Source organism: Dreissena polymorpha, chromosome 8 (genome assembly GCF_020536995.1).
Source record: "Dreissena polymorpha isolate Duluth1 chromosome 8, UMN_Dpol_1.0, whole genome shotgun sequence".
In the NCBI taxonomy this organism is placed as follows: Eukaryota; Metazoa; Mollusca; class Bivalvia; order Myida; family Dreissenidae; genus Dreissena; species Dreissena polymorpha.
The window spans coordinates 74,763,394-74,776,481 of record NC_068362.1 but is presented as its reverse complement, the minus strand read 5'-3'; the positions used below and the strand labels follow the sequence as shown (position 1 = coordinate 74,776,481).

At 38.3% G+C, this 13,088-nt stretch overlaps 1 protein-coding gene across 1 annotated transcript; it reads left to right on the top strand.

The window, feature by feature from the left end:
* Positions 1-450: 450 nt before the first annotated feature.
* LOC127842399 (uncharacterized) lies at positions 451-12,552 on the top strand. Its single transcript, XM_052371886.1, has 4 exons — positions 451-626; positions 4,785-4,881; positions 6,561-7,322; positions 10,440-12,552. The coding sequence occupies exons 1-4, from the start codon at positions 570-572 to the stop codon at positions 10,709-10,711; spliced, it is 1,188 nt and encodes a 395-aa protein (XP_052227846.1). The 5' UTR covers positions 451-569; the 3' UTR covers positions 10,712-12,552.
* The last annotated feature ends 536 nt before the right edge of the window (positions 12,553-13,088 follow it).

Sequence of the window (13,088 nt, the reverse complement as noted above, 5' to 3'; positions counted from 1 at the left end):
CCCTGGTATAGGTATTGTATATACACAAGGTATGAAACGCACTAACGCACCATATATGCCTATTGCTGAAAGATTGTGGAATACGGGACGTGACCGTTGTCATCGAGAACATACATGTTCCATGCAGTTGCCGAAATAACGCAACTGGATTCGTTAAAAGACATTAAAACCAACGCGATTACACAACTTACAGATCTCCTGTTCGGCTTATTACTTTAATATTCAATTAACTTCGACTTTCACACAATAGGTGTACATTTAAAAATCTGGAACCCCTTAGGTAAGCTCGGGGGGGGGGGTGTAGGGTCCTCGGGATGGGGGGGGGGGGGCAAATTTATAATACTGCTGCCTGTGCTGAGGGCCATATCAAAGTGTCAATATGTACACATAAGCAATAGCAATGTGGTTTTAGGAGCAGGTCATTCAATAGAATGGCGGCAAAGGGTCCGGTTAAATCTAGAAGCCGTTCTGTGCCGGCTCCAGACACGAATGGCAACACTAAATACCGTCAGAATGCGGATAATGCCCGAACCAAGAGGCGCGTTTCGACAGGACCGATTCCTACTAGAATGCCGAAATACAACAAAGGCTACCACGCAGTATTAGCCATGATCAAGGATCTAAAGGTAAGAGCATGTGAACTATCCAACTAATTGTATTAATACTCGTGTAAGTGTGTCTAAATCCTAACTACTGTTTATCCTCAATGCTACTGCGAATGGGATATCAGTGTGATTTAGATTTTCAGATTTAGTTTTTTAATGCATATGAGTCGCACACCATATACAAGCGGGCAAAGCGTGGAATCGAAATAGTAAACTCATGGACGAGTTTTGTCGTGTATGAAAGTTTTAGATCGTTCGCATGCAGTGCGTTTTCGAGAATTGAAATCACGTGATCTACTTTTATCGTTGCAGGCTACGATGCACTAACAATCTATCCACTAAGTTCTTACTCTCCACTGACCTTTCGAGTCCGTTTTTAATGAGTCAACATTATACTGCGGTATATTTTACTGAATTTGAATTATGCAGTATTCATATTAACTTAAAGGCATCCATGTGCAAAGAAAGTAGGTTATGCGTAAGACTGTCTGATTCGATATGGTTTATGTAATATGGTCTTTCAGGAATGTAGTTTTATTCCAAAAAATGTGTCAACTCCGTTCGAAAATGTGTGCACCCTAGTTTCCGAAGACGTGTGGTAACAATCTATAAATTTTTTTAAAATCACAACTATTGTTAAATTAATGAATTTATGGACGATAATATTGTTGTTTCCTCCTTATTTTCGCCCATTCAGTAAATTCGCCAGTTAGTTTTACGTTCATTTTAAGTTTTTAATTTACGGTCGTTTAAATCGATGAGACCAAACCCACCGGTAAACGTCATTGGTCCAGACATATTGACCATACGAGCCGTAGCCCATGTGAAGCGCTTATATTATTCAATCCTCTGTATTCCGTGTCAATGTTCTTACGCTTCAACCTCAGATTCCCATTTGTCTAATACACCTCCACAATGGCATGCTTACGTTTGCGCACACTCTTCACTTGCGTACGCCCTACACGAAACTCACTTACTATCACACGCGAATGTTTCCACATTCAAACAGTTGCACACACTTGGCTCGCTCCTCCAACGGTAAGAACTTGCGTTTACAACTGATTGCTAATTTGTGATTTATTATTCCGTCTACATGTAAAATTAACGTGTACGCTAGAGGGCTCATGTAAAGAATGAAACGTTATTATTATTATTTGTCAATCCATGCTACCTAAAGGTTTACAGTCGATGTACTAATTAGCGGTAATTTAATAAGCGACAATCAGTTAAAATGTGTTACATACTCTGACATATTCATTTTGAAGATGTACACCATAATTATCCCAGGAAAAAAAACCCAAATCATATCAAAGCCAGGTACCGTAATCAGAGTCTTTAGCCGCAAAATACACGCGCACAATACGCAATATCATCAGAAACTACAACGCAGATTGATTTAAGTGTTTACTTTCACACCTCGAAATGACCGCTGTACAACGACCTCTGAGATAAAATATGGCTTCCGTAGTGAAATATACTTGCCGTTGGCCGCTATATCCAGGTGACCGTTATACTCAGGTGTAATATAACATGATTTTCATAGGACGGCGGGAATCTAGAGTGACCGCTGTAGGCAGATGACCGTTTTTTTCCAGGTGACTGCTAAGTTATGTTTGACTGTATATTTTATGTCTTTCTATGCTTTTAGCTTTTCGATTTCGAATTGAATGTAATGCGGGGCTTCGTTCTTCTCTTAATTGATCGCGACACGTAGTCTTGATAATACTTAACTTGTTAAATTCGCTACAAAAATAAGAATTATTCAAAGATATTTGTTTACAATGCATTGAATGTTTCCAATAATAACACGCGACCCTATACCTTGAGTCTTGGTCCGAGCAAAACCCAATGGTGCATGCAAATAAACTACTTGTTTTTCTGCGGTCATCACTTTGTATATTTTATGACACGGTTTCCTACACTGATCAGTAAACTTCAATAAGACATACAATATTATGCATTATTGGTTATACTTGATTTCGAACCAAAACGATTTTGGTTATTCCGTACATCTAAGAACGGCATAAGAGTAAGCCATACAATCTCCTTGGTGTTGGTTTTATTATCGAAATTTCAGGGGAGCTCGATTTGGGACTTACTTATTAGTTAAAGTCAATTTTAAGATTTTTAAACTTATTGAATTAAAAATGTATCGATACCATATATAAAATTGTTTCATAAAGCAAATACTTCTAAAACAAAACAATAGGCAAAATTTTGTAAAATATCTTAATCTCTGTTAAATAAAATCTGACAAACAGTAAATATAAATTCTCTAGAGTCGGAAAATGTATTTACGGATATGTCCATCTATGTACATATGTATACCAATTAATTGCACCGTTTTCGATGATACATTGTATTTTAGGTCGAAAACGAGGTAAGTCTTACGAACTACGTTAACCCGATAAGGAATGTAGCCAAGATTGTAGCATCTACCGCAATACCCGAATTTTCCCTTAAAACTAAAGTGTTACTCGTAGTTTCACGCTAAACTAGGTGTTATTTATACCTTAATGTTTCATAACATGTGTTCAATATGCAATTCGCATGGGTTTTATCCCTTTATTAACGGTTTCACCCTTAATTGAAAAACGGTGTTATTCTAGTAAAATGTTTTGAATGAAGATAAGAGAATTATCTTTTGCACGTGTAAATACTAGTTAGTACGAATAATGTAAAAACTATGAAATTTAACATGACGATTAATTTTTGGTCAGGGTTTCGTCATTTATTTTAATACAGTTTTGACGCACGCTCTTGATTCTGTTGTTCACCTCACGTTGGTAGTAATATTGTCACACTGTAGTTTAGAAATCCTGTTATGCTATGAGTATGCATTTGTCATATGCATAGGATTTTTTTCCATATGTTGATACGTATCTACACAATTGTTATTGGTCGCTGTTTAAAATGTTACACTTTTGGTAACATAAATAATGTTTTTATTTGACGAATACACTGTTGCATGGGCATGACCAAAGTCATTGCGTTTATTTACATGACCTGGCTCTAAGCACGGACATTTCGTTTTTATAGACATGACCGCAATAGTTTGTTCGCATAGACATGACTGCACTCTTATCACCACATATATTTTGTTTTCATAGACATGACCTCGCTTTAATCGTTCATGTCTTGTTTTCATAGACATGACCACGCTTTAATCGCGCATTTTTTGTTTTCATAGACATGACCTCGCTTTCATCGCGCATATCTTGTTTTCATAGACATGACCTCGCTTTAATCGCGCATATCTTGTTTTCATAGACATGACCTCGCTTTAATCGCGCATATCTTGTTTTCATGAAATGACCTCGCTCTTATCGCGCATATCTTGTTTTTATAGACATGACCTCGCCCTAAACGCGGTTGTTTTGCTTTCACATGACCACACTTTAAACATGGATATTGTGTGTTCATGGACATGACGTCATTTTTAGAACAGATTTGTGTTTTGATTCTCATCACCTTACTCAAAGCAGCGAAATTTAGTTTTTATTGATATGACTCGTAGTTTCACGCTAAACACGGGTATTGTGTTTTTATGGTCATAACCTAAATGTTAGCAAGATTATAGTGTTTTATGAATTTGACCTCACTCAAAGCACGGATACTCTTTTTAATTGACGTAACCTTATGCCAAGCACGAATATTGTGTTTTCATTAACATGACATCACTTTTAGTACGGGTGTAGTGTGTACGTTGATATTACCGCACTCTAAGCAAGAATATTGTGTTCCTCTTGTAATGAACTCACTCTAAGCACGAATGTTGTGTTTTCATGATAAAAACTCACTCTAAGCACGGATATTTTGTTTGCATGGGCACCATGCAAGCACGGATATTGTGTTGTCATTGACAGGATCTGACACTTAACAGGATTTTATGTTGCCATTGACTAGATCTAACTCTAAGCACGTATATTACGTTGTTATTGACTGTACCTAACTCTAAGCACGGATATTGCGTTGTTATTGACTGGACCTCACTCTTAGCATGGATATTTTGTATTCATTGATAAGACCTCACTCTAAGCGCGTACACTGAGTTGAAATTGTCATAACCTCACTCTTTGCACGGATATTTAGTAATCATTGACAGGACCTCTCTCAAGCATGAATATTGAGTTGTCATTTACCTAAATCTCAGCCGGGATGTTGTGATTTCATTTACAGGACATGAAGGAGACAGGTCAGATGACAGAACCAAGGTTTGATATGAATGAGAAGCCAAAACGACGACGCAAATATCGAAGCCGTAGCTACAACATAGGTATTTGTATTTAGCCTCCCTCTGAGAAAACTGGGCTTAATGCATGTGCGTTAAGTGTCGTCCCATATTAGCCTGTGCAATCCGCACAGGTAAATCAGGGACGACCCTCTCCACAAAACTGGATTAACGCTTTAAGAAACTTCATATACACAAAAGAATACAATTAATACGGAAAATGTCGTCCCGGCTTAGCCTGTTCAGACTGCTCATGTCGCCCCGGCTTAGCTTGTTCAGAATGTCGTCCCGGCTTAGCTTGTTCAGAATGTCGTCCCGGCTTAGCCTGTTCAGACTGCTCATGTCGTCCCGGCTTAGCCTGTTCAGACTGCTCATGTCGTCCCGGCTTAGCCTGTTCAGACTGCTCAGGCTAATCTTGGCCGGCACTTGACGCAAAAGCATTAAGCCCAGTTTTCCCAGCGAGGCTAGAAAAACTCCTCCGCAAAAATAACGATTTAGAGCATCATTCGCATTAAAGTGATAAAAATCGTGCTGAAATAAATTTAATATATATATAATAATAAAGGAGAGCATCCCTAATATTATTAAGCAATAACATTGTATCACCTTAAACGTGTAGGAACGATAAATTCCATCTGTAGTGCCAACGAATACAGATTTTCATTACAACAATGGTCTCAATCAAAGCGCTGAAGGCGCTGAATTTGTTCGCTGCTGTATAATCTTAGACGCAACTAAATTTTCAAAATTATGTTATGGCTTTTTATATCGCAAGTTTGAAATGACCACAACCCATTCAAATTTATAAAGAGTGTGTCTTAAAACAAAGGTCGAGACGTGTGGGTGTTTTTCAAATCATTGATACAGCTAATCAGTGTGCACATGCTAATCTTATTTGACATGCATTAAGCCCCATTTTCCCTGAAAGCAGCCAATATGAACAGATTTCAATGATAAACACTAGACTGGCCAACGTTGTCTTACAAGCTGTTAAATACACACTTTATAGTGTACCATTGAGAACAGGCTGATGCGGTGGTTAGAGCAGACGCTTTTAGCATTCTCGTCTGCTTAAACTTAATGGAGTTATCCACACAGGCAGTCACGGGTAACGGTTCCTACCGTAGCTAATGCATACTGATTTGCAAAATGGCGTCTGCATTATTTGTGAGCTAACGCTCCCAAATAAAAACCTCTATTGAATAATAGGGACTGAGTTGTCTTTCTCTAAATAACTCTTATTCGTTTTTACCCCTGCATTCACTGTAGTGTTGTAAAATTTGGTGCTCTGAACAGATGAAACACTAGTTGGTTACTTTAAACATGTTTAGTTCTCTACGTATATGGAAAGGAATTATTAATATGGGGCAATCTATAAGTAATTTTAGCAGTAAAAGTAATTCAACCCAATTTGACAGTTAACACAGTAAATCCGTGTTAAAACTGTGTTAATCTGGGTTAATCTGCGTGATCCATGATATTATCTCAGCTTTTGTTTCATTAATCCTCGTTTTCCCATTTACACGCGCTATTAATTTACATAAAGTCAGTGCATGTCAGTATAAACTGACTGCAATGATTTCACTTCATACGCCTTTATGACATTTGCAGATGCATTCTTAACTTTGAAATGACAGTTTGATCATTTTCACGGATGAAAGGATTTTAAAGGACGGCTAGGAGAGTGATTCCATTACTTAATATATATATTTGATTATTCTTAGGAAAAAGCATATATTTTGAAGAAGACGGACTTAATATCCCAAATTACCGATCCAAATCAGTGGATAGACACAGACGAGAAATTCCTACCTTTACACCGGTAACAAACGAAGATGACATCATCAGCTACACTTACACCGGAAGAGAATCGCGTCCAATGTCGGAAGAGTCCGTGTACTCCTACCTGCGAGGCTCTACTTCACGCCGCAAGAAAGGCTTAGTGCAGAAAAAGGTAGAGTCGGTGCCCCCGTCAAGCCGCCTGTCTTACGATTTTGACGACCTCCAGGCGCGCATCTACCAACAGATCCAGAAAGCCTACGGTCAAGCCGACAGCGACGTCAAACACAAGCAGTTCTTTCTGTCGCTGGCTATGATGCAGCGTGAACACAATAAACTCAAACATCTAAACCTGAGCAAGCGGGACAGACTGCTCTTGGAAAAGTCATTCGACGAGATGAAGAGTCTCAAAGAGGAGACCGTCCGCGTGCTCAGTGGAATAGAACAAAAGCAGGTGGCGTCGGCAAAAGCGTCGGCAAGGTCGCGCCGTAGTCCTATGGAGCAGAAATTGCGCGGACTGATGAATCGAAAGCCAAAAGAAGACCCCATGCTGACGAAAGAAAAACCGAAAGAGAAACCGCGCCTGAAGCCGATCCGGCCTGCGGGCGAGAAGCGGGAGTTGGTTGACGACTTTTATACTCGGCAGCGACTCACGGGCGACTGGAGATACAACGTACACCACGAACAGAGGCTGCTCAATAGGACAGGTGGGTGGCTGTACATAGTAACGCTCGATTGGACGTTGTTGGCGCAGGGACTACTTAAAAGTCCCCGGGTACTCTGAATGATACTTCAATGTACCAGGGGTACGGAGAATATACTTCAAGGCACCCGGCGATTTCCCCGGGGGACTTTTTAGTATTTTTCCGTACTTTTAAGTAGTATCCGAGCCGACAACGACCAATTGAGCCACAGTAACAACATTTCAGTAACAGCATTCGTGATCTAAATACGCTGATAAATTAACGTGCGTAAAGTTTGATGGTGTCATGTACGTTCTAACACCTCTGATACAGTGTTACAGAAAAACTTTTCCGTTGGACCATCGTTCCGTTTGTCCTTTCAAATACCGCTGTTCTCTTATGCAGATCAGTTTATCAATGTGTTGTTCTGTGACAACGAAGTACAGATCACTTCATCTGTGTAAAAACGGTATTTATCACCTTTATTTGGTGGTAGATCTTATTTAGACATTTAAATGCTTCGATAAGGGTATTGGTAACATGCGGTCATTGCAGTGCACTTGCTCGTCCGCTGTTGTTTTTTTACGTATTTGGAGTCTTCGCCTAATTCATCGGCATTTCCGTCACACACGGCCGATCAGTTAACCTTAGCACACTTTTTCTAAGATAGTGTACATACGTTTTACAATTACTGATAATTGCACAATTTGCATCATATCTAGGAGAGAATTGACGTAGAAATCATCGTATGACCAACGCCATCACAATATATGTGGCTAGGCTTGATCCCATCATGAAACTTTAATTGCCCAGGCATTTCCCCGCATTTCCTTTATTTTACATTGTCACACCCAATATCAATTTTATGGTGAATATGTTCTTTATGAATCGCAAAAATAAGTATATTTCGTGCAATCCAGTAAAATTCACATTGCCTGAATACAGGCGTGGGAAGAAAGCAGAGTGAAGCAGTGCAGTGCCTGCACAAAAGACACCATTATTAAGCGAACCCAATAGTTCATTTCAACTAAATGTCTCATGAATTGCACTAAAAGTGCAGACACACACGGGATATAGGAAATGACCACAAAAAGACATACATGCGGCCGGTTACTATACCAGAGGAGAAAGGGACATCCTGAGAAATAGGCACAACGTTGGGTCCCAAAGTAATAAATCACCTCGTTGACCATGAAATTTAAGGTGCACGCACAAATAAATTATACTAAAAAGAATGTCACCGTGTTGACAGCATTTCGCGCGCAACACATATGTCCCAAGCTGAAAGGTCAAGGCCTATCTCAGCGTTCAAAGTTCAAATATAGGGAAATTTTACATAAGCAATTAATACCATTCTAATTTATTTTGAGATCTTTTGCGGCCTACCTGTCGTTTGTCCGTGTAATAATACGTGTCGCTGGGTACCCTAGTCTGTGACACGTCTGGTCTTTGTTTTAGATTTACAATCCAATATCTTCATTTTCAGGCACAATTTTCTATACAACTGTATTAATTTTTTATTTGTCAGTGTCGTTCTTTGACCATTGACATTTTATGGTATCAATGGTTACCCTCAGCTCAGTATTATTTCATGGTGCTTAATACAGTTTCATTGCTTTATTTTACTTTTATAGTAAGCAATTTGATTTAAAGGCAAGTTCTATCATGTAGTATTACATTTCCATGTAGTGGAAATACCTTTTTCTCCAAAAGCTCATATCATATAATTTACCAATATCGCTATTTTAACACCATTTTAGATCTGCTCTTAATAACAAGCTTTTTTGTTGTAACGCAAACTGTTGAATGTAGTTAAGTTTTAGTAACGTTTTATTTTCTTTTAATCATCTTTAGCAAAGTTAGGTTTATTTATTGTAATATTCATTAACAACGATTCTTAAATTTATAGTTTTGCGTAACTTAATGCTTACACAACTTATCAGTTTAACCTGAATATATTAATTAATTCATATTTATATATATGTGTGTGTCTAAATAATACAGTGTATATTTTATAGACAATATGTTATATTTTACATGCAGAAAAAAAACTTGTCATAATTGCTGATTTAGTAAGAAAAAGTTGTGTTATATATTCAATAAATAATCTAATTCATCATGTAGTGAAGGAATAAAAAACGTACGTTTTCTCTAACGTAAAGTTGCTGTAAGCAATTCATATCTGCATTTGCAATGTTAAACTTGTTTATAAATTTGTTGAATGTAAAACCTTATGCATTTAAGGTCGAATGGTAATGTATAAAGTACTCAAAATTCTGAACACGTTTAATAATATGAAAAAGTGATATATTTGAAGGGCTTTGTTCACAGATTTTCGTGTTTCTTCCAAATACCATTTATTATCGAATTCAATAACAAAAATGCAATATTTGAAACATGTTTACATAATTAATATATCGAGAAAAAAAGATACAAATCAAATAATAAAACATAATTCCCTTTGGCTCAAATCAGTGACTTCTCGAAGCAAAACTAAAGCTCTACCATCACGCCTAGCAGGCTTGTGAAGTAATGTGGTAAGCGCTATTATGCTATAACATTTTTTTGGTAAATTGTTGATGAAATAGTTACAAACGCTTTATTATTTTTCAAATTTGGATCAAGGATTATCGATTCGCGCACATATGTATTAGACATTTTTGTTAGGCATTAGTGTTATTCGGCTTGTTTAAATAAAATGCATACATTTTTTTAAATGTTTGAAAACATTTTTGGAAATGGTCAATTTGGCTTACTGCGAACAAGTCTCTTTGAATTATAAATGACATACGTGTCGCTGTCAGCTGCATCACAGTAAAAGCCTCTTGCAGTATTAGCATATTACATTCAATTGTGTCGTGTTCTGATAAAACTGGGCATAATCCATGTGCGTAAAGGGTCTTCCCATATAAGCCTGTGCAGTCCGCGCAGGCTTATCAGGGACGACACTTTCCGCTTTTATGGTATTTTTAGTTTCAAGGAAGTCCCTCCTTACCGAAAATCATGTTTAGGCGGAAAGTGTCGTCCCTGATTAGCCTGTGCGGATTGCAAAGGCTAACCTGGGATGACACTTTACGCACGTGCATTAAGCCCAGTTTTCTCAGAACAACACTCATTTAATTGTTCATATCATGTTTTAAGAAGCGAGCAAAGTGCCCATTCGCCGTCATCCCCGGGATTGGGACCTGAGCCAGATCACCAACTCACTAACATCAACCCACGGGCGACACCGCCCCCGGGAACGCCCAGTCCACAACCGCTCACCCCCGGAGACCGACTGGAGGGCCCCTAAATACAAGGACGCAAAGGAGTCACTCATGTACCAACCACGACCATTGTATCCTAGCAACATTCTTCGCCACCCATCGTTAGATCGGAACGTTACTTACAGATATCGCCTACCTGGGCTGTGAAGCGGGGTCGGTGATCTGGGCCTGGTATCACGAGCATACTTACGTCATTATCCGGACTCAACTTTGAGTCTTTTTCTCATTTTTAAATGAGTTTGACCACCATGCTAACTTTCGCTGTTCACGAAAGTATTTCTGACTTTAGAGTCATTCAACCCTTAGTATGAGCAAAAATGTACATATTTTTATAGCTGAGATTTAAGATTGTTTTTGAGCTTACTGGCAATCTCAAACACAGCTGAATGGAAATTCTAATCTTATTTTCTGCATTTAGATAAAAATTGAGAATGTTCATGATACTGGGACATTTGCCCTAAAAAGGGATAAACGCATATGTTAAAATGACGTGTTCACATATTAACGCTTCTTTGTTACTCAAGTTTTATTTTAAGCATCAAAGGCATAACATTAGAGGCATTCCGAATTATCCAATGTTAAGTGCTACAAACGTGTGATAACGTGTTGTTATTTGATGACAACTCTCACCCATACTTATTATATTGTATCTCCCTTCGCAGTGACGTTTACTCTTTTATAAAATAGAATGCGCGGACATTATTCTTTAATTCTTTGATAAAAAACACACTGTCATTTCAAAAATTCGTCAGTCCGGGGACAGTTCCGTTAAAAGTTATTTAGGGGGTGTAGCAGTGTACACAGACAGTAAAATGTATTATATGTATGTTGCAACACCACGAAACAGCGAGCATTCAATTATTAAATGCGCGATACACAGCAAATAGTTATTTGCATTTCGAAAGGATATTAGTTGTTATTAAGGTAAATGTCAGTTGTTTCACTGAAAACTATCCCGTTAATAACAAATGGGTTTAATAATGCATACATTTATGTTCGAAAACGCCTGGTGCGAACGGAAAATGCAATACAGGCGGTTAGTATCAACGGACCTTACACTACAGTCGCTTGGTACACAATGAAAATACAATACAGGCGGTTGGTATCAACGGACCTTAAACTTCATTCGCTTGGTACAAACGGAAAATAAACAAGGCGTTATGTACCAACGAACAATGCACTACGTGCGCTTTTAACCAACGGCACTTACACTACAGGCGTCCGATACCAACGGAAAACACTATAAACTGTTAGTACTAATGGAACTTACACTCAATACGCTTGGTACCAACGGACAATTCAGTACATGCGTTTGGTACCAACGGACAATTCACTATATGTGTTGGTACCAACGGACAATTCACTACATGCGTTTGGTACCAACGGACAATTCACTATATGCGTTTGGTACCAACGAAAAGTTTGATACAAACGGACAAAACACTATAGACATTATGTAACAACGGACAATACGCTATAGACATTATGTAACAACGGACAATACGCTATGGGCGCGCTGTACCTCGGGAGCCTACACTACAGGCGGTTAGAACAAACGGAAAATACACTACAGGCGTTTGGTACGACGGAATAAAGACCGCATGCGCCTGGTACACGCGGAATACACTACAGGCGTTTGGTACGACGGAAAATAGACCGCATGCGCCTGGTACACGCGGAATACACTACAGGCGTTTGGTACGACGCAAAATAGACCACATGCACCTGATACAAACGGAAAATACACGACAGGCGAGATATCGCGTTTATATAAACTGCAAGATGAAACTTGGAAAATCCTATATATTTTACAGAATTCGATCAGTATTTGTGTGTGTTCTGTTCTGTAAGAGGTTTATAAGAAACGATTTCAGCGAAGTTTCATTTCTGGAAATATATCTTGACTAGCTCTTTTATAAGCCACGGCTCTGTCTCGTGTAACAGAAAATGTATGTAGTTTAACCCATTTATGCCTAGCGTCTAGAAAAAAGGGCTTGGCAAACAGCGTAGACCCAGATGAGACGCCGCATGGTGCGGCGTCTCATCTGGGTCTGCGCTGTTTGCTTTAAGGAATTGCTGTAAGAAATATTCTAAATATAGAAATACATATACTAGACATCCCTAGTTTTGGAAATAAATTGATCCAATTTAGAAGGATGGGAGAGACCACTAGGCATAAATAGGTTAACTAACTGGTGGACGTTAGGCATGCAATGTAACACCGTTAAGTGAACCTAAGCATTTTATATTTTGTGTTTGCGTCTTTGAAAACTGTATGTATATAAATTGTTAGCTCGGCACGTACATATTTAAACTTGTACATAGTTCTTTCAAATATTTAATTGCAACTTGTATGCAAATTAATATTAATATAACCTTGCTTTCAAAGTCTTTTTTCGTATTTATCATCATGTTTATAATCAAATATTTCATTTGTACATGTATCTGTATTATTGTAAACAATCAATGCTCCGCATAGCTATTCGCTCTTAAATACCATTTGCATAAAGTGCGAAATAAATAT

Bases quoted from the DNA above. Each gene is read 5' to 3' on its own strand.
- LOC127842399 (XM_052371886.1), top strand. From the start codon at position 570: ATGCCGAAATACAACAAAGGCTACCACGCAGTATTAGCCATGATCAAG. The intron at 627-4,784 runs GTAAGAGCATGT...TTTCATTTACAG, and splicing joins CCATGATCAAGGATCTAAAG to GACATGAAGGAGACAGGTCA. The intron at 7,323-10,439 runs GTGGGTGGCTGT...TCATGTTTTAAG, and splicing joins GAGGCTGCTCAATAGGACAG to AAGCGAGCAAAGTGCCCATT.